The following is a 27675-nucleotide window of genomic DNA, read 5'->3' as shown; positions in this document are numbered from 1 at the left end:
CTTCTTATATTTCCCAGAATGCTGAATTGCACAGCACTTTTAAAGAACATTTTGATTAACAATCTAAAAAATAAAATTATAGGGCAATTCTGTTTTCCAGTGTTTTGGTTAGGAAACTGTTCATACTTCAGTTACTGGCTAAAATCATGAGTAAACAGTTTCATGTTTATCATAATTTGTTTATTTTAGAATTGAAATATTTTCTGATTCTGAATCCCAGATGCTTAAGGGATTAGAATAGACATTTTGATCTAAGACTTAATTTGTATAAGATTTAATTTTAGTGATTCAACAAAAGATGGTCCATAACTCTTGGACTGGGCAAAAATTATTTCTAAAAAGTATTGTGTTCTCTAAGGATCCTCCCCTCTCAGCTCCTCTAGTCCCCAGAAATCATTTGCCTCCTTACTGGTGAAGTTTATTAGTAATCAAAAGTCTGGGTTCTGCCACTTAATAGTAATGTCATTTGGGGCAATTCTCTTACTCTAAGCCTCACTTCTTTTATAAAAGTTGCCTGATTATTTCTCAGATATATTGAGTGGACAAAATGACATAATATACATGAAGTCTTTGTAAATTATAAAGTGCTATAAAAATAAGGGGTTATTCTTGCTTTGGAATAATAAGGTAAGCAAAAATACAATGTAAGCAAGATTTTATAGCAAATTATCAACAGAGTTAATATAATTTTTATAAGGAATATTATCATGGACTTTAATCTTCAATGACTAAACCAAAGCTTTTCTTGATAACTACCTAGTTATTATATAGCAAATTTAGTTATAAGGTTAAGTTACCAATATTTTAAGATTGATATCTTGAATATTTTCCACAGTTGTAGACTTTGTAGTTTTCAAGTTAGTATGATTCTATGATTTAGTGTTTATAACATAGGGAAATAGGCTTATACCTAAACATAATTCAATTTATATAGCTGTATCAATGGTTAAACCAGAAATCATAAAGCTTCAAGGGCTAAAGTAATAGAGGAATTCAGGCCTATCCCTTGAGGCTTAAACCCTTTCAAACTATACTTTTTGATCCCAGTTTAATGTTACATTCATTTTGTAGTATATTAATAGTGTTACCAACATTCCAGTTTCCCTGGGACATTCTAGGTTTATGCCTACTATATTATTAGAATTTTATTTTTGAAAAATAGTCTTTGAATAGAATGATTTTATAGGTATATTAATATGATCAACTTCTTTATTGGTTAATAAGTATATTTCAAAAAATTGTATCATTTTAATTACTTTTGGTATCCCCTTTCACTCTCAAATGTCCTGATTTAATGATGAATATATCATTTCTGCATATAGTAAGAACTTGGAGCAGAGATTAGCAAAGTCGAGAACGACTTCTACAAAGAAAAGTGAAAGCAGAACTTCATATGATTGAGAAAACATCAGAGGACCTTGTCCATAGGTAAACAGCTTTGATTTCTATAAAGGTAATCAAATCAAGCCTGTCTGCTGCTCATCAGTGAAGTTGGGAGTGAGATTCAAGAGGAGATAAGTGCTGGAGAACAAGGACCCCTAATTCTGAATCCATATAATCATATTTCAGAGGTTAAAGCTAATATTCATATTAGAACTTGGCAAATCTCTGAGTATATAATTATTTCTGAGAAAAAATGTAGTGACGTTCTTACACATGACTCTATTCAGATAGACCCTAATTAAGGTTTGTCTTATTATAACAGAATGAATTGTACTTTTATTAATAGAGTCAAGATTCTTTTGAAACTGCATGACCTGAGATTAAATCATGTCAGTGAAAACTATATTGTTGGTTACCTTTACCTACAGAGTGTGAATATGTTTAGTTTGAAGGATGTTTAATAAAGAAAGACCAAGTGAATGATTTATTTGAAGAAATGATCTTTAGAATAAATTTTGGATATTTTCCCAAATAATTTATCATTTAAAAGAAAATAAAACTAAGTTCTTTGTATTGGATTTACAACATTTAAGCAAAGGTGACAATGATTTAGAAAATAATTTTCAAGAAGCAAGTGAATGATTAAATGAGTTGTATAGTGTTAGGTTTATATCATAAATCAGAATCTTCAAAAGAAGTTTTTAACTTCAAAAACAAATCTAAAGTGCAATACAGAATGTCGGTATTCCATTATTATCTAGGGTTGCTCCTACGAAATCCTTTCAGGAAACAGGATAGCCTTTTTGAAATTAAGAATAAGACACAGATGTACAAAAAGATGTGTGTTAACTAACCTATTCTCTATAGTTGCATCTGCTCTTTAGGAGTTAGACACAGAGGTAACTCTGCCTGATCATTATCTTTTAAAATTTCCTTTTTATATATTTATAATATATAAAGCAAAATAAATTGAAGATCAAAAGGATATAACATTCCACATTAAGCAAAAGCTATCTTGGTTCTCTCTTTTTTCATACTTCCAAAATGCTCACTCTGTTATTAGAAACCATTGTGAGAAAAATAGAACTTTAAGAGTACCAATAAGCTCAGAAATGAAAGAAGGAAAGAAGCTGTGAAAACCAAGAATGACACTCTTAAGCATGAATTAGCTGCTTTTAAGCTGGATTCCTTAAGTCAAAACATCTTTCCCCATATTGCCTGATTTTTTTCTTTTATGTTAGATTATACTGTTAGAAATTCTACAAATTGGATTGTTTGGTTTCATTGGAATTCTCTTTAATCCTATTCTTAGTCAAGTTGAAGCAAGGAAAGAGCCTTGTTTTCTCTCTTGCTTTTATTTCCAAAATCTAGAATTCAAGTTAGTATTATTAGATTATATATTTAGCCCAGTGTAGATATCTTTTGTAGGAATATCCTGTGAATTTCAACATCATTAAATATGGTTGGAATGGGCAAAACTCTTCCAAAATTAAGTATACTTGATTGCATTTCTTTTCTTTCAATTTAGAGCCACATTTGAAAATGAAACCAGAGATGACTGCATAAATAATGACTACACAGTAAATATCCTTAAGCCCTATCATTTTAAATCCAAGAAAGTTAATTGAATTGGGTAGATAAGAAAAGAATCAGGGCCTCTAAAAATTTGGAGAAATTCTATCCAAAATAGGAAATAGAGGTACCTCAGAATGCTAATAGCCAGAATGGGGAAAAACCAGGAGGGAGGTCTTTCTCATTGTTAGTGCACTCAGCTGTTGGTTTTTTTTAATTGATTCAAACAACAGGGATATAGTACTTGGAAAACAAGTTGGAAAGTAGACATTCAGATGAATAGACAGGGAATTCTTTCCGGATTGAAGGAGGACAACTGGTAGGCTTAGGGAATTCATGGGACATGAAGAGTACAGTTTGATTTTTAGCTTGGAATTTTCCAAAGGGAAAACTTCTTAAAATAGTGAAACCTATCAAAGATCATGCCAGAAGAAAATAAATGCTAAAAGCTTTGAGACATTTATTTTGAAGGCTTTAGACTTTGGAGCAGAAACTTGACTCTCTTATAAAACAAAATAACAACACAAAAAATTACCATCTTCTCAAAAGTGTTACTTTCCCCACAAAAGAAAAATTCTCAGAGATGTATTTATCTTTTCTACTCCATGAAGGAAGAAACAAAGAAAAAAGTAAGAGTCTAATCAAAGGACATTCTTATTAAAAATTCTCTTTTCAGGCCTACTGGAATCTTGTAGGTATATCCCAAATAAGTGTGAAGATCTAGGGCTTCCCAAATTTTCTCTGATGAGAAACAAAAACCAGTAAGTAAGAGGGTTGAAGTGAGGAAAAAACTCAGCAGGGAAGGAAGGGGAGGGATTTAGTTCCTAGGTATAGGGAGGCAGCTTCTCATATCCCTGTTTTCCAAAGGAAAGAAGTACACCAAGACGTTTATGACATCTTTAGAGAAATACTAAATGATATTTACTCACGGGTACATACCTTGACAGAAACACAAAACTGATGTTAACATATACTAGCTTCACTAAGAAAATTATGTACCAAAATATTAGTAAATAATCAAGTATTGGCTTGTTTTAACTAAGAAATACGTATCAAATGAGGAAAACTGACAAATCAGTAGATGGAAAAATTTTTAATTAACATGTCTTAAAAATAAGTCATTTGTCAATATAGTATCACTCACTAGCTTAGATAAAATATTTCAATGACTATTCAGCCTGTTACTGTGTATATCTTTACTTCAATGCAGTCAGGCTTGGTATTATATTAGTTGATACTATTTTAAGCAGCATACCTAAAAAGAATGGTAAAACTGGAAAACCTTAATCTGTTAATTCACTAATTTAAAATCGATGCCTGCTATTTATCCTGACAGGTCAGAAAGTAGGTATCAAGATAACCAGTATATAGAAAACTGAAGAAGGATTATTATCAGGTGGAAAGGACAAAAATGACAATGTGAAAACTAGTCTTGAATGGCGCTTGATTTCTGAGAGGAATCATGAGAATGCAGGAAATATTAGCAACTTTATGCAATACATAAAAGCAAAGAGACAGAAACACATATAGCAGGTCCAACAAACAGCAATAACTGAAGCTGTAATCAGAGAGTGGTACTCAACATGGAAGGACAGAGCTGATAGCATATTTTTAGGAATTTATGCATAGGAATGGAAACACTGAATAGAGTTGAAAGAAATAGCACCGATTAAGATTATTACACCCACGCTTTGGAAAATTTTGCTCCTTTCCCCAGAAGTCTATAGAGATTTCAGAATACATTTTAGTCAAAGTATAGGCCTACGGGGTCAACAATTTATTATCATAACAATAGGGAATGTTAAAGCATGATATCAAAGTTGGATTGGATGTCCCTGTAAAGTCTTTTCTAGTACTTTGATTCTGTATTTTAATACTGTCCAAACACTATTTCTGGGAAGGATATAAAAATTTTTTGTGTATATGACCCCAATTCATTATTTTAGTTAAATATAGCATAAATCCATGAAACACTCCTACACCTGGGATTTAGGTATAAATTTGTTTGAAAATACTGTACTGCCATTTTTGGCAGAAATTTATAAAGCAGTATTATAAACTAAATCATACCTCTTTTTCTAAGCCATCCTTCTGAAATCAGCTGACAGGAAAGGAAGTTAGAGTCTTAATTTTCCAAGATCCTTTATCTTTTGACAAGCTACCATCTTTATGATTGTATTAGAGATTTTGGGAAAACACGTTGCAAAGTTATTACTTTGTGATTGGTACATGTATTTATATTATCTATTTTACTCTAACACAGTGAATTTCAGATGTCTTCAGACTGACCTTTAAAAATGGGAACTAAGTAAATAAAAACTTCTCAAATTTATGTATAGAAGATACACTACAGAAAAGAGAAAAATTAAAATGGGCTTTACTTAGTTATATAAGGAGAATTTTTACCCTCCCATTCTGTTTGTAGAAGTAACATGTTTGGTCTATCAAACCAGGCCATAAAGAAAGCTGATGATGTTTTCTATATATACAGGTTGACAATAAATTCTGCAGTTTTAATTAGCTCCTCAAAATAAAGCTAAAGTCTAAGAAAGTGTATAATGTATGAATTATATATATGCATATGTATATAATGTGTATGTATATAATTTATATATGTGTATAGAAATAGTAGATGTGTGTACGTACATAATCTATACAGCTCTGTGGAAGAAACATACTTGGGTATCAATTATTATCAAAATTTCTTATCCAATAATACATCATTAACTTTTATTAACAGTGCAGGATTTGTTTAGCATCATGTTTAACATTTTGAAAATCAAAACATTAACTTTTTTTGTTCTCAAGGATAGTGCTATTAAAAGATCTTTAACATCAGTGGTTAATAATGTTTACTTACAGAACAAAAACTTTTGATATTTCATTGTGCGACTTTAAAAGTTTATTAATATTTAATAAGTCTATTTATATTTCTAAAAACAGAATAATTAATGTGCATGGGATACTTGTATGCTATTATATAATCATATAGTCCTACTGTTCTCATGAAACCACCTGGCTGGCAAACATATTCATTATGGTTTCAAAGAAACACCCTATTTGGCTCACCAGGAAAATCTTTGGGATCTAAGTCCTATCATTTCTGCTTCTGCTGTTGAACATGTATACATTTGGGGATGGAAAAGGGGAGAGGAGAGAGATTTATTAAGGCAATGCCAATATTTGTGGATTTTCCTCTTCTGTCCTAAAATTAGGAAGTTAGTAAAAGAAAAGGCAAGTGAATGTAAAATGGATTTTTTATACTATTACAGAAATTTTAGTGATTAAAAACACTTAAGCTTTGTTCAGTAACTTTTGAACAATTTTATAAGAATTTTATGAGAATCAGAATTTAAAGTTTTCCTTTGGTGTAAGAAATAGTTTTGCTTTTTTATGAAAATAATTGTCTTTTTAAATAATAATATCTGTAATTGAATATACTGGTAACATATAAGAAGAAAAGTTCAAAAGATTAAAGCATTCAAAGAATGCCAAAATATAGTGGAATATCAGTCAGTGTTATGGGATCATATCAGAGGTGAGCCCTTCTTTTATCAAAACAATTCTATTAGGTAATCCATATTATATAAATTTTGGTACCAAATGGCTTATATTATAGGAAGGCTGCAGCATTATCACAAATATGAGAGAAAAAGTTTAATACAGTCAAATTAATCACATGAAAAGGTAAGAACACTGATCATGTTGAATTTTTTCTAATATTTGGAAAATGTTATAAAAAAGTATAAATATTACTCAAATTTTGAAAACCATGGCAGAAGCAAAATTAAATAAGGAGTAGCAGTAACAAATAAATAAAAACTTAGACAAAAGCATATTAAATGACAAAATAGCAAGTAGTGGAAATGAATCATTAAGATCAAATGTACTTCTACTAAAAGGCATGAAAGTATTAAAAATTCTATTAGAAAGGACTCATCCTAAATATTAAAATAAATAGCAAAGACTATTAAACATTACTTCTAAAAGACTGAAAGAAAGAAATAACACAAAGCAGAGAAAATGAAAGACACCTCACTATTCCCAATGTGGTTATTATTTATGGAATGGTAAAACATGTTGTAGAAAATGTCACTACAGTTAGATTAACACATAAACAAACCAACATGCCACAACTACCTAAATAGTTTTGTAGAACAGCTGAAAAAGCAAATTTCATCAAATTTAGACAGCTTATAATGGAATAAATAAGTATGGCGAGGTATTAACTAACCCTAAGTATCACAACGGGCAGCTTCTAGCCGGTTCGTTGAAGCTGGATCTCGGCCACACAAGGATCATTGGACAAGAAATCAGTTGAGCTGGACTAGAGCTGCCCAATTGTCTTAATAATGAATGCTCCACACTGTCTGTTAAGTAAAGAGAAAGAAAATACAGATCAGAAAGTCTGAACAGGAAAGAAAAAGATCGTTAGGGTAGATGAATGTAGGACATCAATGAACATTTACTCAATACTTGCAGAAAGTGTACTAATTATATTAGAGTGTTAAGAAGTGAGAGACTAGAGATGAGGAGGGCTCCAGAACTACTACCTGCTCTCTCAGAGCTTACAATCTATTTTAGACAATCTCTAATTTAGTGTCACAGTACAGTGCTTAGTATATAAAAATGAGGAACAGGTCAACACAGAAACAAGTGAGTTAAAACATTCCTTCTATTTCTGAAAACATTATTAGGTACGTTTTAAAAACATGCTTTTAAAAGGGGAATTTGGCAGAAGGCTGTGTAGAAAGTTGTTCGAAACCCAAAGGGTACCCTTGAATTTGGCAATGGTAGGATAGCCATATAATAGAGTAATTCCATATATTTGTGTCATCCTGAGATTTTTTTTGTGTGTTAAGATTAGTTTGGGGCAAAGAAACACCTAGTTGCTACTACCCTTTTGGCACTTTGTTGGTCAGCTCCTAATTTAGGTAACCAAGCTGTCCCATGACATATTTTTAAATTTTAGATAGGCTCAAAATTTTCCATATTTGTTCCAGTATCTCTAGAGCAGTATTGTCTGATAGAGCTTGTTCATGGGAAAGTTCTCTGTCTACACTGTCAAGTATGGTAGCCACTAGCTACATGGAGCTATTTAGCATTTAAAATGTGGCTAGTTGCAGTTGAGGAACTGAATTTTAAATTTCATTTAATTTTAATTAATTTAAAATTGAAATTAGCCTTGTGTGGCTAGTGGTTACTATATTGGGGACAGACTCTAGGGGTTCAAACTCATCTGGTTTGCTAAACTCTATAGACTGACCTGAATTTCTCTGGTTTGTTCAATACTGTCCAATACCACTCAGTATTGTTCATTGCTTTATTCTCAGTATCTGGAATACTGGCTAGCACATGGAGGTGGTCAATAAATATCAGGTAAATGAATGAAATTTGTGGTAATATATAGCTATTCAAGCCTGGTCAACTACTCACAGCTTATTGGCAATATGCTCTGGTACTCTCAGGAAAAATAGAGAAGTGAAGCCGAACTGTTCTATGTAAGTGGAATTGCTTGAAGACTTCATATGTCTAGGGGGAACAGGAGCAGCTTCAATATAGCTCAAAGAAAAGAACTAGAAATAGTTGTATATGAGTAATTTAGGTTGATAAGTATGGGAATACTGAAGGGAGAATATAATATTTAATGGTAAGGAATTTAGAAAGGATGTGGATAACAGTTGAGAGTGATTAAGAGGAAAAAAATTACTTCAGATTAAAAAACCTAAATTCAGATTGTATACATGACTGAAGGATGGAAACTGAATATAGAGAAGTCTCTTATTTTTTTTTAAGATTTTATTTATTTATTTGACACAGAGAGACACAGCGAGAGAGGGAACACAAGAAGGGGGAGGGCAGAGGGAGAACTAGGCTCCCCGCTGAGCAGGGAGCCCGATGCAGAGCTCCATGCAGAGCTCGATCCCAGGACCCTGGGACCATGACCTGAGCTGAAGGCAGACGCTTAACGACTGAGCCACCCAGGCGCCCCTGAATATAGAGAGGTCTTGAAGAAATAGTAATCTGGTTATGCAATAATAGAGCTTAACAAAGGGATTTGGCAATGGAAAAACAAATATTTTTATAAAGTTAGCTGAAAAGGGGACATAATATAAATAGACCATGTAGCATCAAGAGGTCAGAAAAATCACTGGTATTGTTTTGATTTTTAGGAGAGAAGAAAGATGAGCAAACTAACATTAAGAGGTATGGATTCTGAAAATAAAATGTAAAAAATTGTGTATTCGTGATTTTGAGTTAGAGGAAAACACTCATTCAGGTGTTTTTTGTTTTTTAGGGTTAAATTAGGAAGAGAATCAGAACACTAAGGTCAGAGTCACTATTAAACACTATTAAAGTGCAGAAGAAAACAGGAAAACTCCCTTATAAGACAGTTTACAGGGCAAAGGGAATAGTGCCATGATTAGTAGTTGGTAAAAGAAGAAATATATTTTTGAAAGAGATACTGAAAACTCAAACTGAATGTAAGGAAAGAGAACCACATCTGAGAATTAATAAAATTTGAACATATGCTGTTGACAGTATTAAATTTAGGAGAATCTAAGAGGATAAGAACTAGGATAAGACCCTTGGAATTTGGCTGAGTCATTAAATCTTGGCAATAAGTCTTACATGAGTTGTTTGAATAGATCTCAGTACTGAAGGAACAATAATTTCATATGGAATGGAAAAGACACCCCTATACTCTTCCTTCTTGCCTTTCCAAAACAGATAAATTTAAAATATCTTTAGTGAAATATGTAATACAAAATCCTCCTGCTTATTATCATATATCCTTAAAGTAGGGGATGATGGTATCCAAAAAGTTTCCAATTCTGTAAGCAATTAAAATTTGATAAGTTGACTCTTGTGAAAAAGAAGATGCTCATCCAAGTAATCTGTGTGCTAAGGGGAAAGAAAGAAGATTGAGCAAAATGAGAAAAAATGTCCAGTCAGAGGGAATGACAGACTCAAAATGCAAGGGAATTAAGTGCTCAAACTCAGAATGGAAATATGTAACTGGGTATGCAAATAAAATACGCTACACAATGAGATAGCTTTTCCCCCATAAAAGAAGCATTACATTGACTTAGAATACTGTATCAACTAATATCTACCTTTGCAGTGTCATTAATATATACCTCAAATTATCTTTATCCACCCTTAACCCACATTGATTAATAACTATTTTGGCTGGTAAGAACTTATGACAAATGTAAATATTAAAGTAGTCCAGAGGCCCAGGGTCAAATAGTTCATGTTAGGTTAAAAATAGATTAAAAAGAAATAATTAGGGGTGCCTGGGTGGCTCAGTCGGTTAAGTGGCAGCCTTCAGCTCAGGTCATGACCCCAGGGTCCTGGGATTGAGCCCCACGTTGGGCTCCCTGCTCAGCAGAGAGCCTGCTTCTCCCTCTCCCTCTGTCTGCCACTCTGCCTACTTATGCTCTCTATCAAATAAATAAAATCTTTAAAAAAGTAAAAAGAAATAATTAAAAATAGAAACATAAGCAAAGCATTTGTACTGTATTTCACATTACATTTTATAAGGATGCATGATCTCAGCAATGGGCTAACCCAAGAGTTGTGAAATTATGAACTTCAGGCCAAGTCTGGCCCATCTTTTGTTTTTGTAAATAAAGTTTTACTGGCACACAGTCAACTCATTGTTTATATTTTATCTGTGGTCATTTTCATGCTGCAAGTATCAAACAGTTGAGATAGAGACTGTGTAGCCTCAAAGCTAAAAATATTTACTATTGGGCCCTTTATATAAAGTGTGTTGACTCCTGCTTTAACCTGTTCAGGCTGCAAAGAAATTTTCAGGCCAAGCACTTCTGAATATCTATGAAAGAAAACCTTAATAAGATGCCTTAAATTTAAAGAGTGTATATACTCCATATTGTGGAAATAAATTATCACCAACCTCAAATATATTGGATTCACCTTGATTAAATGAAAGTCAAAATCAGACATTACAAGTTTAATAGAAATCTTGAGAGAAACTCAGAAGCTATTGAAACTAATGTTTTTGAGACTACAAAGAACAGGATTAACTAGGTACATGTTTAGATATATAAGATTAGTGAGTATCTATGCACTAGTTACCATAATGTTTAAGTTAAATCTATACTTATTCTGTTTTTTTTAAAGATTTTATTTATTTATTTGAGAGAGAGAGAGAGAATGAGAGATAGAGAGCACGAGAGGGAAGAGGGTCCAAGGGAGAAGCTGACTCCCTGCTGAGCAGGGAGCCCGATGTGGGACTCGATCCTGGGACTCCAGGATTATGACCTGAGCCAAAGGCAGTCGCTTAACCAACTGAGCCACCCAGGCGCCCTATACTTATTCTGTTTTACCATCAGAAACTGAGTTTCCTGTCTTTACAAAAGCACAAAGAACTATCTTGTAATATTGAAGTTTGTTTCTAATACTTCCAAGGCCTTGACTTTTTAACACTGGGACTATTAGTGTTTTTTAAATAGAAAATTACATTCGTTATATTTGTTGTGGTTAAGGTGTGTTTATTGAATGTGGTAAACTGTATTTGCAATGTCTGGTTGGTATTATTCCTTATCAGCCTGCTTTCTATGTCATTCCTTATCTAGTTTGAATAGTCTCAACCAGTATGGAAGACTTAAAAGCTCTTAGAATTAGGAACATGCGGCTAGAGACATTCCTCCTTGCAAAAATTTATGTTATAAGTGAAATAAAGTGACTAACACAGAGGCAAACTTTTTTTAAAATTTTTGTTTCTTCTTTCTATATATTACAGGTACAACATAGGTTTTCATAAATAGTTGCAAGAAGTTAACTGTTTTTGTGTATGTGTGCAATGGACTCCTTTGGCAGTATATTGAGGTATATGGACCCCTTCTCAGAACCAGGTTTTTAAATGTAAAATATATAGGATTATAAAGTTATATTGTAATACATTTTTATCCACAGCCTCTTTGGGGGGGTGGTCTTTGGACTAAATTAACTTTAAAACTCAATGCAGAATCTTAGTAACTCTTTTCCTTGAACTCTAAATGTAAATGATTAGAACTTTGGTTATTTTATAATACCATTAAGAAATCAGTATGTAACTTTTTTTGCTACAGAGGTACTCATGACAGCATATAGACCCCATCTCTTGGACACAATCATCATTAACATTTTGAATATAAAAAGTGACATAATATTCAGTTTGGTTATCTTAATGAATCTCAGATGGAATTTTAACATTTCAGGAAAACCAAATGCAACAAGATTCAGGTATGTATATTTAAGAGCAGCAACATGATTCTGAACTTAATTAGTGTAATTCCCTAATTCTTTTAGAGAATCTGATTGAGCTGGGATATACTATCCCTTAAAATGTATTAAGAAGATAAAAAGAATAGTGATATGAATTGCCATTTGTGTGGAAAACAAAAACTTCCAACAATTATACATTATAATGAGTAAATATATAATATGTATATTATATATAATGCACATTACCTTTTAAAGAAAGATGTAAGTACAAAGAAAAGATTGTCATAATTATGACAGTATAATAATGAACTGATAGGAAACAATTATTGACAATATTTCAATGTTTATTTTTCATGTGGGGCACATCCACAACTAATTATACTACTGAATATAGGAAATCAGTAATTAAAAATATGGATTAGAACCTGAGTACCTTAATAATTTAAAAAAACAGGCTTAATTTTTTAGAACAGTTTTAAGTTCATAGCAAAAACTGGTCAGAAAAGTACAGAGTTCCCATAGACTCCCTAACCCCATACATGGGAACCTCCTCCACTAACATCTGGCAGTCAGAATGGTACATTTGTTACAACTGATGAACCTACATTGACACATCATTATTACCCAAAGTCCATAGTTCACATTAGGGTTCACTCTTGGTGTTATACATTCTATGGGTTTGGACAAATGTATAATGATACTATCATATAGAATAGTTTCATTGACCTAAAAATTCTCTGTGCTCTATTCACCTCTCCCTCCCTCATCCCCTAACAACCACTCACTTTTTAACTGTTTCCATAGTTTTACCTTTTTCAAAATGTCATATAGTTGAAATCATATAGTATGTAGTGCTTTCAGACTGGCTTCTTTCAATAATATGTATTTAAGTTTCCTCTAAGTCTTTTATGGCTTTATAGCTCATTTCTTTTTATTGCTAAATAATATTCCATTGTTTGGATATTACCACAATTTATCCATTCACCTACTGAAGGGCATCTTAGTTGCTTCCAAGTTTTGACAGTTGTGAATAAAGTGGTTATAAATATCTGTATGCAGGTTTTTGTGTGGACATACGTTTTCTTTTTTTTTTTTAAGATTTTATTTATTTGACAGAGTGAGCGAGAGCACAAGCAGGCAGAACAGTGGGCAGAGGCAGAGGGAGAAGCAGGCTCCCCGCTGAGCAGGGATCCCGACGTGGGGCTCGATCCCAGGACCCTGAGATCCGAAGGCAGACACTTAACCGACTGAGCCACCCAGGTGCCCCATGGACATAAATTTTCAACTCATTTGGGTGAATATCTGAGAGTGTGGTTAGATTCTATGTTAAGAGTATGGTTAGTTTCATAATGAACTGTCAAACTATCTTCCAACTGGTTGTACCATTTCTACCGGCAATGAATGAGAGTTCCTGTTGCTCCACATCCCTGTCAGCATTGGTATTGTCAATGCTTTGTATTTTCGACATTGTAATATATGTGTGTAGTGGTATCTCATTTTAATTTGCAATTCCCTATTCACACACGATGTTAAATATCTTTTCATATGCTTATTTGCCATTGGTGTATCTTCTTTGGTGAGGTGTCTATTAAGGCCTTCCCCCTGTTTTTTAATCAGTTTGTTCATTTTCTTATTGTTCAGCTTTAAGAATTCTCTGTATATTTTGGATAACATTTATCAGATATGTTTTTGTTTTCTCTCAATCTATGGCTTGTCTTTTCATTTTCTTGGCATTCTCTTTCATGGAGCTGAAGTTTTTAATTTTAATGAAGCCTAACTTACCAGTTATTTCTCTCATGAATCATGCCTTCAGTGTTGTATCTAAAAAGTCATTGTCAAACTCATGGTCATTTAGATTTTCTCCTATGTTATCTTCTAGGAGTTTTACAGTTTTGTGTTTTACATTTAGATCTGTCATCAACTTTGAATTAATTTTTGTGAGAATTGTAACATCTGTGTCTAGATTCACTTTTCTTGTATGTGGATATCTGGTTGTTCCAGTATTATTTGTTGAAAAGATTATCTTTTCTCCATTGTGCTGCATTTGCTCCTCTGTCAAAGATTAGTTGAATATATATGGGTCTATTTCTGGGCTCTCTATTCTGTTACATTGATTTGTCTGTTCTTTTACTAATACCACAGTCTTGATTACTATAGCTTTATAGTGTCATGAAGTTGAGTAGTATTAGGCCTCTGACTTCTTTTCCTTTAATATTGTGTTGGCTATTCTGGGTCTATTGTCTTTCCATATAAACTTTAAAATCAGTTTGTCAATATCCACAAAATAACTTGCTGAGATTTTGACTGGGGTTGTGTTGAACCTGTAGATAAAGTTGGAAAGAACTGACATCTTGACAATATGGTGTCTTCCTATCCATGCACATGGAATATCTCTCCATTTATTTAGTTCTTTGATTTCATTCATCAGAGTTTTGTAATTTTTCTCATCTAGATCTTGTACATATTTTGTTAGATTTACACTTAAGTATTTCATTTTTTTATTCATTGCTGGTGAGCAGAAAAGCAATTGACTTTTGCGTATTAACCCTGTATCCTACAGCCTTGTTATAATTGCTTATTACTTCCAGGAGTTTTTTGGTCGGTTCTTCTGGATTTTCTACATAGATGATCATGTCATCTGCAAACAAAGGCAGTTTTATTTCTTCCTTCCCAATCTATATACTTTTGTTTCCTTTTCTTGTCTTTCCTCATTAGCCAGGACTTCCAGGACAATGTTAAAATGAAGAAATGAAGTGAGACATCCTTGCCTTATTCCCCATTAATAATTTTACTACACTTAAAAATACAGAAGTGGTACCTTCGAGTCCACTAAATGTTCACACATGAAAAATTTTTAATGTAACATTACAGGTAACTGTTAAAGTTAGGAAAAAATTATGGGCTCAGGGCATGGACAGAGCTGAATATAAAACTGAGGGTGAAATCTTACTAATTATATTTACAGCACTTCAAATATTATTTTTCAAATGTAATGTTCAATAAATGCTTGATAAATTGAACTACTGAGAATGAGTTGTTACTTAAGACTTGTCATATGGTAGAGTCCATATGACATGTCTATGCAAGGGGCAACTTATTTATGTGATTTATTAATTAACTTATGGCCCATAATTTATTTAGATTCTGTCAGATTTGACAGAACATATTAATATGTGTCAGAAAGAGTAATGAATAATTTAAAAAAATATTTTATTTATTTATTTAATCAACAGAGAGAGAGAGACAGCAAGAGAGGGAACACAAGCAGGGGGAGCGGGAGAGGGAGAAGCAGGTTTCCCGCTGAGCAGGGAGCCTGATGCGGGGCTTGATCCTAGGGCCCTGGGATCACGACCTGAGCCAAAGGCAGTCACTTAACCAACTGAGACACCCAGGAGCCCCAGTAATGAATAATTTTAATCCATAATTAAAGTTTTTTATTTTTGGTGTAGTTTCAATTTAATCTTCCAATTAAATCTTTGTCAGATTAGAAGGATAAACTGATTTGATTTTGACTCCCTCCTTCTAAAAAGAAACTTTCTTTTTTTTTTTTTAAAGATTTTATTTATTTGAGAAAGAGAGAATGAGAGATAGAGAGCACGAGAGGGAAGAGGGTCAGAGGGAGAAGCAGACTCCCTGCTGAGCAGGGAGCCCGATGTGGGACTCGATCCCGGAACTCCAGGATCATGACCTGAGCCGAAGGCAGTCGCTTAACCAACTGAGCCACCCAGGCGCCCTAAAAAGAAACTTTCTTAAAGAGCATTCAAGAAAGGGAAAAAAATACCAAAAGTAAGATAGAAAGTGAAAATAAAGGAGTTGAGGTAAACTCCAAGTAGTATAAGCATTATGAAATGATGTAAAATGGTATATATGAAAAAGACAAAATTGACAGTATAAGACAGAAAATATATCCTATAAATATTTTTCAAGTAAAAATTGTTTTGGCCAATTTTTAAAGTTGAGAGAGGAGGGTTTTAAATAAACCTTGGTTAAAATTTCCTGAATGATATAAAGGTCTCTTCCTTAAAGGTTTACAAGATGAAATAGGAGGCTTTTTCACCCTTGCAATGAAGAGCTAATAGAGTTTAGATTAAGAACATTTCACTGCAGAAAGAATGAAGAAAGATAAGGTGTTTTGCAATGTACAAATACTTTAAAATCTGTCACTGTCACTAATGTATTCATTCTGAAGTTTTAAAGATAAGCAACAGATACGTGCTCTGAGACAACACTGTTTCATGAAAGGTGTAACTAAAGTCTGAAGTAATTTATTTTAACTGATTTAGTTGTGTGGAGAAAAATAACTCAAACTGATAGAATCTTAAATCTGAATAATGGAAAAGTAAGCAAAAATAATGGCTTTGGTAATACATATAGAAGACATTTCTAAGTGGACCACTAATGTACAGCATGGTGACTAAAATTAATAATACTGTATTGCATATTTGAAAGTTGCTCAGAGAGATCTTAAGAGTTCTTATCATAAGAAAAAAATTGTAAGCATGTGAGGTTTTGGATGTTAACTAGACTTACTGTGATGATCATTTCATAATATATACATATGTTGTACACCTGAAACTAGTATGTTATATGTCAATTATAGTTCACTGCTGTTTCTCTCACATATTACTTGTGTTGTTGTTCTCAGATGTTTTGTGGTTTTCGCCTTGAGAAAATTTTCTCCTGAGGGTATCATCAGCTAAGATGGTTGGTAACATTTAGATGGTGGAAAAAAAAATAGAGGAATGGAGAGTGGTCCTAGCTCATGCTGTGGTTTGAGAAGGAGTGGGGGTTTCATGACGGGACCTAGAGCCCTTAGGCATCATCATCTAGGCTATAACAACTCTTTGTTGCCATTTCAGTAGGCAACCTTGCCTACTAGGGTCAGTCTCTCAATGCTTCTGCCTTGCACAATGCTCTCCTTTCATACATGTAACTCATTATAGTTAGTGAAAATAGCCAGTATACTTTATTGAATTTATATTTACTTTGTGACTAAAATATTATCAACTTATGTAAATGTTAGAAAAGAAGTAGCTTTCTCTTTGCAAGGCACAAAATTCAAATGTATTATTCATATATAGTGTTTTTAGGTCTTATTTATTTGAATCTGAGTTATGATTATGATATTAAAGTCTCCTATCACAGCTGTGTTTCTTTCTCTTGGTATTTCTAGCAGTTTTTACTTTATGTATATATTTTATGTTTTTTATTTTTATTCAGAAATCCCTATACCCAAGATGGGGCTCGAATGTACAATCCTGAGATCAAGAGTTGCACACTCTTCCAAATGAGCCAGCCAGGTGCCCCTACTTTATACTTTTGATATTACAGTATTAGACTTTTTCATTTAATTAAATACTTTTTAAAGAGATTTACTTATTTATTTTTAGAGAGCAAGCGAGCGAGTGAGAGCTGGGAGAAGGGGCGGAGGGAGAGGAGAAAAGAATCTTGAGGAGACTCCCTGCTGAGTGTATAGCCTGGTTGGGGGCTCAATCTCACAACCCTGAGATCGTGACCTGAGCCGAAATCAAGAGTCAGACACTCAAGCAACTGAGCCACCCAGGTGCCCCCTCTCTTTTATTTTTTAAAGTTTTATTTAAGTAATCTCTATACTCCATGTAGGGCTCGAACTCACAACCCCAAGATCAAGAGTGGCATGCTCCTCTGACTGAGCCGGCCAGGCTCCCCTACTTTATATTTTTGATGTTACATTATTAGACTTACTTATTCATATTAGATTTGACTTTTTATCACAACAAACTGGACTTCTCTGTCTTGTTTAATGCTTTTTACTTTGAAATTTACTTTCTTATTAATGTCATTCTGGGTTTTTTCCCTAATGTTGTTCACATTTGCCTGATATATCTTGGCTGGAAACAATCTGGTGTTCCTTGCACTTTTGAAGTTAATTTTTATTATTAAAGTAATTATATACCTAGTTTTAAAAAGCAAATAGTGGTTAAAGGGTACGGAAAAAAGAGCTTCAACACACTCCTTCTCCCCTGCCACTCCACTCCTACCTACTTCACTTCACTTTTTCAGAGGTGGTCACATTCATTTGTTTGAGTTGTTTCTTCTAGTATTTGTTTCTATATTTCTGTCTCTATTAACTGAACAATTTTCATTATCTAATGACTTTATGGTCGATAAGGATTTTAACTCTTTCAATATCTCTTATTTCCTTGCCCATCCTCTTTATATCCTAGGTTTTGCTTAAATTTATGTTAATTGTTTTAATTATTATGCTTAAATACTGTTCACTAATGGGCCATCTGGTATATATATATATATATTTTTAAAGATTTTATTTATTTATTTGAGAGAGAGAGAATGAGAGAGAGCACGAGAGGGAAGAGGGTCAGAGGGAGAAGCAGACTCCCTGCCGAGCAGGGAGCCCGATGTGGGACTCGATCGTGGGACTCCGGGATCATGACCTGAACCGAAGGCAGTCTCCTAACCAACTGAGCCACCCAGGTGCCCGAGCCATCTGGTATATTATAATTACGTTTTCTTTTTTGAACACCTTTTTGTTTTTTACTAATTGCTTCATTTTCCCCATTCATTTAGTTTTCTTCAAACCTATGGCTAAGTCTCTCCATATTCTTTACACAGTTCTGTAAGATACTTAATACAACTTTCTACACAAATAAAAATTACTTCTGCAGAGAACAATCCTGAATCTTGCTCTAATTCAGAACTGATTGCTCTCTAAATCAGCTACACAGCTATCATACAGAGACTTCTTTTTATCGTCATCCTCGGAATTCCCATAGACTTTGCCCTGTGTTAGATGCCTGTTTTTTTTGTTTTCTGTTTTTTTTCCATTCCATGTCTTTTCCTAGTTTATTCTCTTGTTTTGGTGAAATACATGTTTAGAAGCATCCTGAGAAAAGATGCATGTGACGTAAATTTTTTGAGACTCTACTGTATGACAATATATTTTTTCATTTATGTCTATTATGGAATCCTAGATTAAAATTGTCATTAAATATTTTTAAAGCTTTACTCCATTGTTTTCTAGAGTCCAGTGTTGCTGATTCTTTGTATGTGATCTATTTTCTTGCTTTAGAGTTTTTTTTTTTATCCCTACCATTCTGAAATTTCACAATAATGTGTCTTACTGTGAGTCTTTTGCAGTAATTATGCCAAGTAATTGGTAGGCCCTTTTAATCTAGAGACCCTTGTCCTTAACTTCCTAGGGAATTTTATTGTGTTAACTTTTTGCTTATTTCCTCCAAATCTTTTATTTTTCTGCAATTAATATTTGACTTCTTGGATTAATCTTCTAATCTTTTAAAAAACTTTTTGGATTAAGCTTCTATCTTCTCTATTATTATTCACCTCTTTTTTTTTTGTTCTATTTTCTCAAAAGCTTTTGCCTATGTTTTACATTTAATTTATTTCAGCTATCACATTAATGGAAAAATAGTACAATTTGAGTAAGGTATATAGTTTAATTAAGAGGATTGTATTAATGTTTATTCCCTGTACCAGTCCTCTCTAGTCAAAGAACAGTAGTGAAGGATATACAGAAACACTATTCTATTTCTACAACTTTTCTGTAAATCTTGAAATTACTTCAAAATGCAGAGTTAAAAAAAGTTAAAAGGACCAATATGTTTGAGAAAAAATGAAGTGTTTGCCAGGCTGTCTATGCATGGACCACTTCTCATTAATTTTCTCTTATCTCTAAGAGGATATTAATTATAGTATCTTTGCTATTTTCTTCTGTCCCCTGCATTATATGTTTCTTTCTGTTTGTTGTGGTCTCTCATTCTGGAGGCTTTCTTCTAATGTGATTGCATGTCCATATTTAAGAGGGAAGCTCTAAAATCCTAATGGGAGGTTCTTTGTGCATGGATAGGTTTGTCAATGAACTTTACCGTTAGGGATTTCAGAAGACCAGCTAACTTTTTCTCTTGGTAGAAAGCATGCTTAGGTTAGAATCCTGGATCTGCCACTTATTAGTTCTGCTACTTAGGCAATTTACTTTTCATGCGTAAAGTGATCAAGGTTATTTATTACCAGCAATCAGATATACTGTACATTCCCTTGAAATGATACACTGAAAACATCACTTCTGTGATATTCTTGCCCCAAATGCATAACTTCTATTTTTTTAAGATTTTATTTTTTTTAAAGTAATCTCTACACCCAAAGTGGGGCTTGAACTCACAACCCCGAGATCAAGAATCGCATGCTCTACCGACTGAGCCAGCTAAGAGCCCCTGTATAACTTCTATTTAATCAAGAGAAAATACCAAACTCATATTGATGGATAATTACCAAAATAACTGACCAGTACTCTAAAAGTGTCAAAGTCATGAAAGATGAAGAAAGACTAAATTTCACAGACTGGAGGAGAGTAAGGAGAGATCACAAATTAATGTAACATGGGGTATTGGGTTAGATCCTGGAACAGAAAAAGAATATTTGTGGAAAAATTGGTGAAATTTAAATAGGGTTTGTAGTTTAGTTAGTACTATTGTACCAATGCTAATTTTTGTTTTTCCTAATTGTTTATGATTATATAAGTTGTTAAAATTAGGAGAAGGTGGGCTAAGGGATACATAAACTCTATTATTTTTTGCAACTTTAGGTCTAAAATTATTTAAAAATACATGGTTGAAAAAAAAATAAATGGTTGAAACAAAGTTAAAAGGACCAGGATGTTTGAAGGAGGGCAATGGATATTTACCAGAATATTTATATATGGATTACCTCTCATTAATTCTGCTTGAAGAATGGCAAATCCATTTTGACTTGTAAATTCAAAACAAACCAAGGGTGTTTTTGTTTTACTATTAAAATTTCTGCTCATTCTTTTCATTCAATTTTTTTCTGTATTCTTTTTGAGAATTACTCTTTTTTTTGGTTGGACTTGTCTCTATTCTCTCTAGTGTAGCATTTTATCTTTCATCATTTTATCTTTCATGTTATCTTCTGTATTCTGAGAGAATTTTAAAAAATTCTATGTCAAGGATTTGTTTTTATATAGTAACTACTGGTCCTTTACAGCAAAGACAAATTTAATTTTTTCCATCATATCAATAGTTTCATACAGTGTTTTCTTAAACTGGCCGAGAACCATTTCATCTTTCCTGTTTTTCAGTCTGTAATTACTGGAAACATAGGATGCGTTTTTACAAGTTTAATTTAATTTCCTTATACGTTCTTAATACATATATCCATATATATGCTATTTATTCTTGCCTTCACTGTAGTGCCATATGCAAAAATATTTTCATGGGACCTATACAGTATGTACTTTTCTGTTTAGCTTATCCTTGAATGGAGATCTGTCCATGACAATTCTAAAAGATTCATGAGTTCTTGATTCCTCTTACTGTCCCCATCCCCTCTCTTATGCTTATAGAGGCTTGATACACACAGAACCTACACAATTCCTAGTGCCTAGTTCAGTGAGCTTTTTTGCTCCTGCTGCCAAGTTCTCTATTGAGTAAAATAATTTATTCTAAAGAATCTGAGACTATCTATAGTTTGACTATGTACAGTGCATGAAAATGTTTATCTTCCTGTAAGCCCAGAGCTGCAAAGCACAGACTTTTCCTGTCTCTGCCCTCTAGAATGCAGTGCTTTACATTTGTTGTCTTCTACTCTGATGACTTGCTGAATGTTTCGGAATCTTAGTCTCTAACTTGCTTTATAGGAAGTGTTGATACTGAAATAAGGAAATGGTTAGGAAGAAGATAGTAGTGGAATGTTTCTGTAAAGTGTCAATTTTTATTTTAAGTGTACATTATGGGTCTCTGAGCTAGAAACAGATAGTGGTAAGAGGTCACATCCTTTTCTAATTTACCTTTGAATCACAGTGTCTTTCTAAAAGGTAAGATGTAATAGGTAAATAGCTGTGCTTTTCATTCAAATCCAATTGGTGCTTTAATTAGAAGAAATTCCTTATAGCCTGGCAAGTAAATATTATCCTTAATATCAAATATTTTCATGAATAGCTATTATATACTGGAGTTAAATAAAATGAACATTTAACTTTTTAAATTATTTTTTATTTTAATTTTTATTTAAATTCAATTAATTAACTTATAATGTTTTATTGGTTTCAGAGGCAGAAGTCAGTGATTAGTCTTATATAATACCCAGTGCTCATGGCATCACATGCCCTCCTTAATGTCCATCACCCAGTACCCCCAGCCCCAACCGCCCTCCCCTCCAGCAACCCTCAGTTTGTTTCCTGTGATTAGGAGCCTTTTATGGTTTGTCTCCCTGATTTCATCTTGTTTTATTTTTTTCTCTCTTCCCCATGCCCCTCTGTTTTGTTTCTTAAATTCCACATATGAATGAGATCATGTGATAATTGTCTTTCTCTGATTGACTTATTTCGCTTAGCATAATACCCTCTAATTCGATCCACATCGTTGCAAATGGCAAGAGTGCATAAAATGAACATTTAACTTAAAGGTTAACTTCAAATTATAATTTCCCCAGTTTCCAGTATCTCAGTTAATTCTTGTAGGAACGAATTTATTAGATACTTATATTAATGCAAAAATGGAAAAACACTGTAAAACAGAAACACTTTATAATTTTCCACTTAAACCCTTCTTACCTAGGGATTTGATACTGATCTTAAAAGCATAATAGTTCAAGTGCTCAGATACTTTGGAGTAAGCTAGTTAGGTATGGTTCAGAACTCTTCAACTCTTCCCTATTCTTTAAATTTTAACTTGGGTAGGACTAAAATATTCCCTAGGATGTATCCCATGTGATTACCAGAATTATTTAACCCTAAATGAGACAGATTAAATTCCAAATTGAAACAAGTCAGTAGTTTTGTTCCCTTTTGGTCTGCGGCATGATAGAGCAAAGATCTGTATCAGGACAGAAGGGGTGAAGTCCCTTTTAGCAGCATTTCTCTAGAATGAAGAGGCAAGTTACTGGTTCCAGTTGTAAGCTTATATGCACAAAGAAAGATATCTATTTATGCCTCTGTTATGATTTATATTCAACATATGTGTACTTTCTATATGACTAAAGATTAAGATAGAAGTTTCTCTGTATCATTTGTCATTTCCTACTCATAGATTTAAGAAAATATAGAAAAGTGTTTATTCTTAAACTAGAGGAATTAAACTTTAAGAATGTATAGCATTAACATTCTTTTTAAAAAAATTGTTTTTATTTATTTTTTAAATTTTATTTTATTATGTTAGTCACCATATAATACACCATTAGTTTTTTGTTTGTTTGTTTTTTTAAAAGATTTTATTTATTTATTTGACAGAAAGATACACAGTGAGAGAGGGAACACAAGCAGGGGGAGTGGGAGAGGGAGAAGCAGGCTCCCCGCAGAGCAGGGAGCCTGATGTGGGGCTCGATCCCAGGACCCTGGGACCCTGGGACCATGACCTGAGCTGAAGGCAGACGCTTAATGACTGAGCCACCCAGGCGCCCCAATACACCATTAGTTTTTGATGTAGTGATCCATGATTCATTGTTTTCGTATAACACCCACTGCTCCATGCAGTACGTGCCCTCCTTAATACTCATCGCTGGGCTAACCCCCCACCCCTCCCCTCTAAAACCCTCAGATTATTTCTCAGAGTCCAGTTTCTCATGGTTCCTCTCTCCCTCTGATTCCCCCCCCTTCATTTTTCCCTTCCTTATCCTAATGTCCTTTGAAAATTTCTTCTACCCAAGTACCACTCCATCCTCTCTTGGAATTATTCAAGTACAACTTCAATCATTTGTGTTTATATATATGATCTATATAATCAGTAACTGAAAAAACTAGTACTTATTTAATATGGCGAAGCTCTTTTCACTATTCCTAGAGAAGTATATTTGGAGAAAATGTTAACATCAGAGGAAGTCTGTTTTAGAAGATTTTGATAGATAAATTTTAGGAACACTCGAGGCTGTGACACTAGGTCAAATTATGGTTTTATTTCATGTGTGCAGTACAGTAGTAATAGCAGTGAAGGAATGCGGTGAGTGGTGACAGGATGAGCTGATAGGAGAGGGGAGCAGCTCCTTAAAGTAGACTGTCTTGGTACTGAGTTCCAACACATAAATAAATACGCGTGTGAAATAGCTAATCTCCATCATTTTATTGTAGAGTATGCCTACTTTCCTTACCAAAGTACACTGTAAACAAGATTCATATTACCATCACAATAGTTAATCTGTGTTCTTACAGATATAGTCCATTTCCTCCAAGTAATGATGAAGAGTTTCACTAAGAAACTAGGTCATAAGGGAATAAGCAGAATTCCCGGCTACCTAGTAGAGAGTTGAAATATATTGAATATATACATGGATCTAACTGGATTTCCACTCTTTGGCCTGCATCTGATTTAGGATGCACAAGCACAATTCCCAAACTGGAAGAGTAGATTGTTAACTGATTTCATCTCCCCATAAATGCTATATGCCATTAACACAACCAAAATCTGAGTATATGAAATATCTAGGCAAATTCAATGAGACAAAAGGTTGATTAGAGGGTAGCAGGGACTGGTAGGGAGAAAAGAATGGGAAGTTATTGCTTAATGGGTACAGATTTTCTATTTGGGGTAATGAAAAAGCGTGGAAACAGATAGTGGTAACGGTTGCATAGCACTATGGATGTAATTAATACCACTTGGCTATACACTTAAAAGTGGCAAATTGTAAGTTATATATATTTTATTACAGTAAATAAAGCATTTTTGACCATGTGTGGTTTATAACTTATTCAAAACTAACTGTAAAAATTATAGTTAATTTAGAATTGTACGTTCTTCACATGAAATAGTTCACTAATTCTGTTCTTCTGATCACAAATGTAATATAAGTATCCAAAATTACTTCTTTTCAGAAAAGAAATTTGAAAAACTTGAAACATGACTGAAAAAATAATAAAAGATCAAAACACACTTCTTACTTTAATTGGTTCAGGCTGCATCACAGGTGCAGGCATAGCGATGGCACTTGGAGCATAAACCTGGTGATATGTTGCTTGAACTCCATGATCAGAATAAGGCTGTTATAAAAAAAAGAAAAAAAATGTGTTACCTTTCATTGCAATGTACTGGGCATTTTGCTACACAATGGAGGAACACAAATGGAAAACACATTCCCTATCTTTAATTAATTTATAGACTGATTAGGGACAGTTGAATAGTCAAAATTACCATAAGTCCTATGAAACATATATAGAAGAAAAGAAAACTACTTGATTTAGCTTAAGAAAATTGGGGAGGTAGTCAGAAAAAGTTTTCTAGTGGAGTTGATGCTTGAAGAATTAAGAGAAAAAAGGTGGGAATAGTACGTGCAAAGACAACTAAGAACACACCTCATGGGGCACCTGGGAGGCTCAGTGGTTTAAGTGCCCAACTCTTGATTTTGGCTCAGGTCATGATCTCAAGATCATGAGATTCAGCCCTGTGTCAGGCTTTGAGCTCAGCACGGAATTTGGGGGCCCCTCTCCCTCTGCTCCTCCCCCTGCTCTCTCTCTCTCAAATAAATAAGTAAAATCTTAACAAAAACAACAACAACAACAATACACCTCACATCATAAGGCATGCAGGAAGAAAAAGCAAATTATGTTCAGGGGGAAAATCAGGCCAGCTTCAAAATTCTTTAAGGCTACATTCAACACCAGAAAAGAGTAGACTAGAAGTTCTATAAGAAAATAGTACTGTTAAGAGTTGAATTTGGGGGACGCCTGGGTGGCTCAGTCGGTTAAGCATCTGCCTTCAGCTCAGGTCATGATCCCAGGTTCCGTGCTCAGCGAGGAGCCTGCTTCTCCCTCTGCTTGTGCTCTGTCTCTCTCTCTCTGTCTCAAATAAAGATAAAATCTTAAAAAAAAAAAAGTTGAATTTGGTTCCCTCAAAACATAAGTTGAAGTTCTAACTTCTAGTACATCAGAGTGTGACCTGATTTGTAGACAGGGTATTTACAGAGGTAATCAAGTTAAATGTGGTCATTAGCATAGAACCTAATCCAGTATGACTGCTATCCTTAAAAACTGAGAAATTTGGACACAGAGATAGAAAAATAATGTGAAGACACAAGGAGAAGGTGGCCATCTACAAGCTAAGAAGAGAGGCCTGAAAAGATGCTTCCCTCATGGCCCTCAATGGAACCAATCCTGCCAACACCTTCATCTTCAACTTCTGGGCCTAGAACTGTGAGACAATAAATGTCTGTTGTTTAAGCCACCCGGTTTGTGGTACTTTGTTCTGGCAGTATGATGCAGCTATTTTATAGCTAGTGTAACTGTCTTTCAGATTTATAGACAACAATGTTGAACAAATAGGCATGTAAGAAACTCAGAGAATACAGCACCCACAAGCTTTCTTTAACAAAGAGTACTTTGCAGATTCAGTCAAGCAAGTAATGAATGCAGGCTGAGATGAAAACAGAAAAATCCTGGTAGAAGTAGTGATAGTAACATTAAAATCCAACTGTGAAAATTATTGTTCCAGAACATAATATTATAAACCTTAGCAATATAAAAAATAATATAATACACCCTAATTGGGAGGTGGGTGCTAATTTTCTAATCTTTTATAACACTGATTTAAAACATACCTGTACAGTTCTTGGCACATAGATGGTAAGGTAAGTAATGGTTTGGGAACGTAATTTAAAGACACTGAAGATAGCATTTACAATTTGTAGTTATGAAGTATACTTTTTAAGATTGATTTATTTATTTGAGGGAGGGAGGGGCAGAGGGAGAGGGAGAAACTCCAGCAGACTTCTGACTGTGCAGAGCCTGACGACGTGGGGCTTGATCCCATGACCCTGAGATCATGACCTAGCTGAAATCAAGAGTTGGATGCTTAACTGACTGAGCCACCCAGGTGCCCCATGAAATATTTTTGATTTACATATTTGAAGGAAGAAGTTTTTAAGATCTTTTGAATTTTTATATGCTTTTAATTCACAGAATGTTAGTAACAACACAGATTGACAGGCAAGCCAGAAGAAAGAGAAGTATTTGGTATCTTACTCTTTCGAGGAGATCAAGTCAGAGATTAGCCTAGTACAGTGAACAGTTGGTTTTAGAAATGGTTCAGAACTAGTTAGTAAAAAAGTCTAAGATGAAGCATTCTTAGATACATATAAAAGCGGAAAGGTGTGAATAAATCAAAGAAAAAACGTGCAGCTTCCACGAGGGTCTTAAACAAATATTTTTAGAAAAGAAAAAGAAATGTTAAGATGAGACAGTTATAGATAAATCACTTTGAGACTAATATATACCTCTGGAACTGAAGCTTCCATCAGAGATAGCGGAGGAGGAACACATCCACCATCTTGTGCAATTTCCACTGGTTGATAAATAACCTCAGAAGGTTGCAGGTATAAGAATGGAGCGGAAGAGGCAGGAGACTAAAACAAAACCATATTTCTAATTCAAATATGATTAATTATTTCAATTAAACCAAATGACTTACCCAACAGATGACAGAAATATTTGTTTCATATTTTGCTGAAATTCTTTTCCAGGGATAGCAT

At 33.8% G+C, this 27675-nt stretch overlaps 2 protein-coding genes across 7 annotated transcripts in view; one reads left to right on the top strand and one right to left on the bottom strand.

Annotated features, from left to right (window-relative positions):
- Window positions 1-27675, top strand: part of MARS2 (methionyl-tRNA synthetase 2, mitochondrial) — a 69641-nt gene that overhangs the window by 14941 nt on the left and 27025 nt on the right. The window contains exons 2-4 of one of the 3 annotated variants that reach the window (XM_073880646.1): window positions 1323-1428; window positions 9129-9162; window positions 11729-12326. The exons of 1 other annotated variant lie outside the window; for it this stretch is intronic. The gene's annotated coding sequence lies outside the window, so the exon portion shown is untranslated. Of the gene's footprint in view, window positions 1-1322; window positions 1429-9128; window positions 9163-11728; window positions 12327-17412; window positions 17493-17582; window positions 17773-27675 lie in introns of those variants that run through there. One more of the 3 variants, XM_073880650.1, reaches the window with a different exon arrangement.
- The window catches only part of BOLL (boule homolog, RNA binding protein), a 57094-nt gene that overhangs the window by 6562 nt on the left and 22857 nt on the right, over window positions 1-27675 (bottom strand). For 3 of the 4 annotated variants that reach the window (XM_073880659.1, XM_073880655.1, XM_073880653.1), the window contains 3 exons: window positions 27421-27549; window positions 25094-25192; window positions 7190-7325 (listed from right to left, as the gene is read on the bottom strand). In XM_073880659.1, the coding sequence (XP_073736760.1) occupies window positions 7302-7325; window positions 25094-25192; window positions 27421-27549 (252 nt within the window). In that variant the 3' untranslated portion in view covers window positions 7190-7301. Of the gene's footprint in view, window positions 1-4755; window positions 6161-7189; window positions 7326-25093; window positions 25193-27420; window positions 27550-27675 lie in introns of those variants that run through there. The other variant, XM_073880656.1, reaches the window with a different exon arrangement.

Source organism: Callorhinus ursinus, unplaced genomic scaffold (genome assembly GCF_003265705.2).
Source record: "Callorhinus ursinus isolate GAN/ISIS: 27379988/994484 unplaced genomic scaffold, GSC_fseal_2.0 scaffold2, whole genome shotgun sequence".
Taxonomy (NCBI): domain Eukaryota; kingdom Metazoa; phylum Chordata; class Mammalia; order Carnivora; family Otariidae; genus Callorhinus; species Callorhinus ursinus.
Note: the sequence above shows the minus strand (reverse complement) of the source record. Positions and strands in the feature narration are given on the sequence as shown.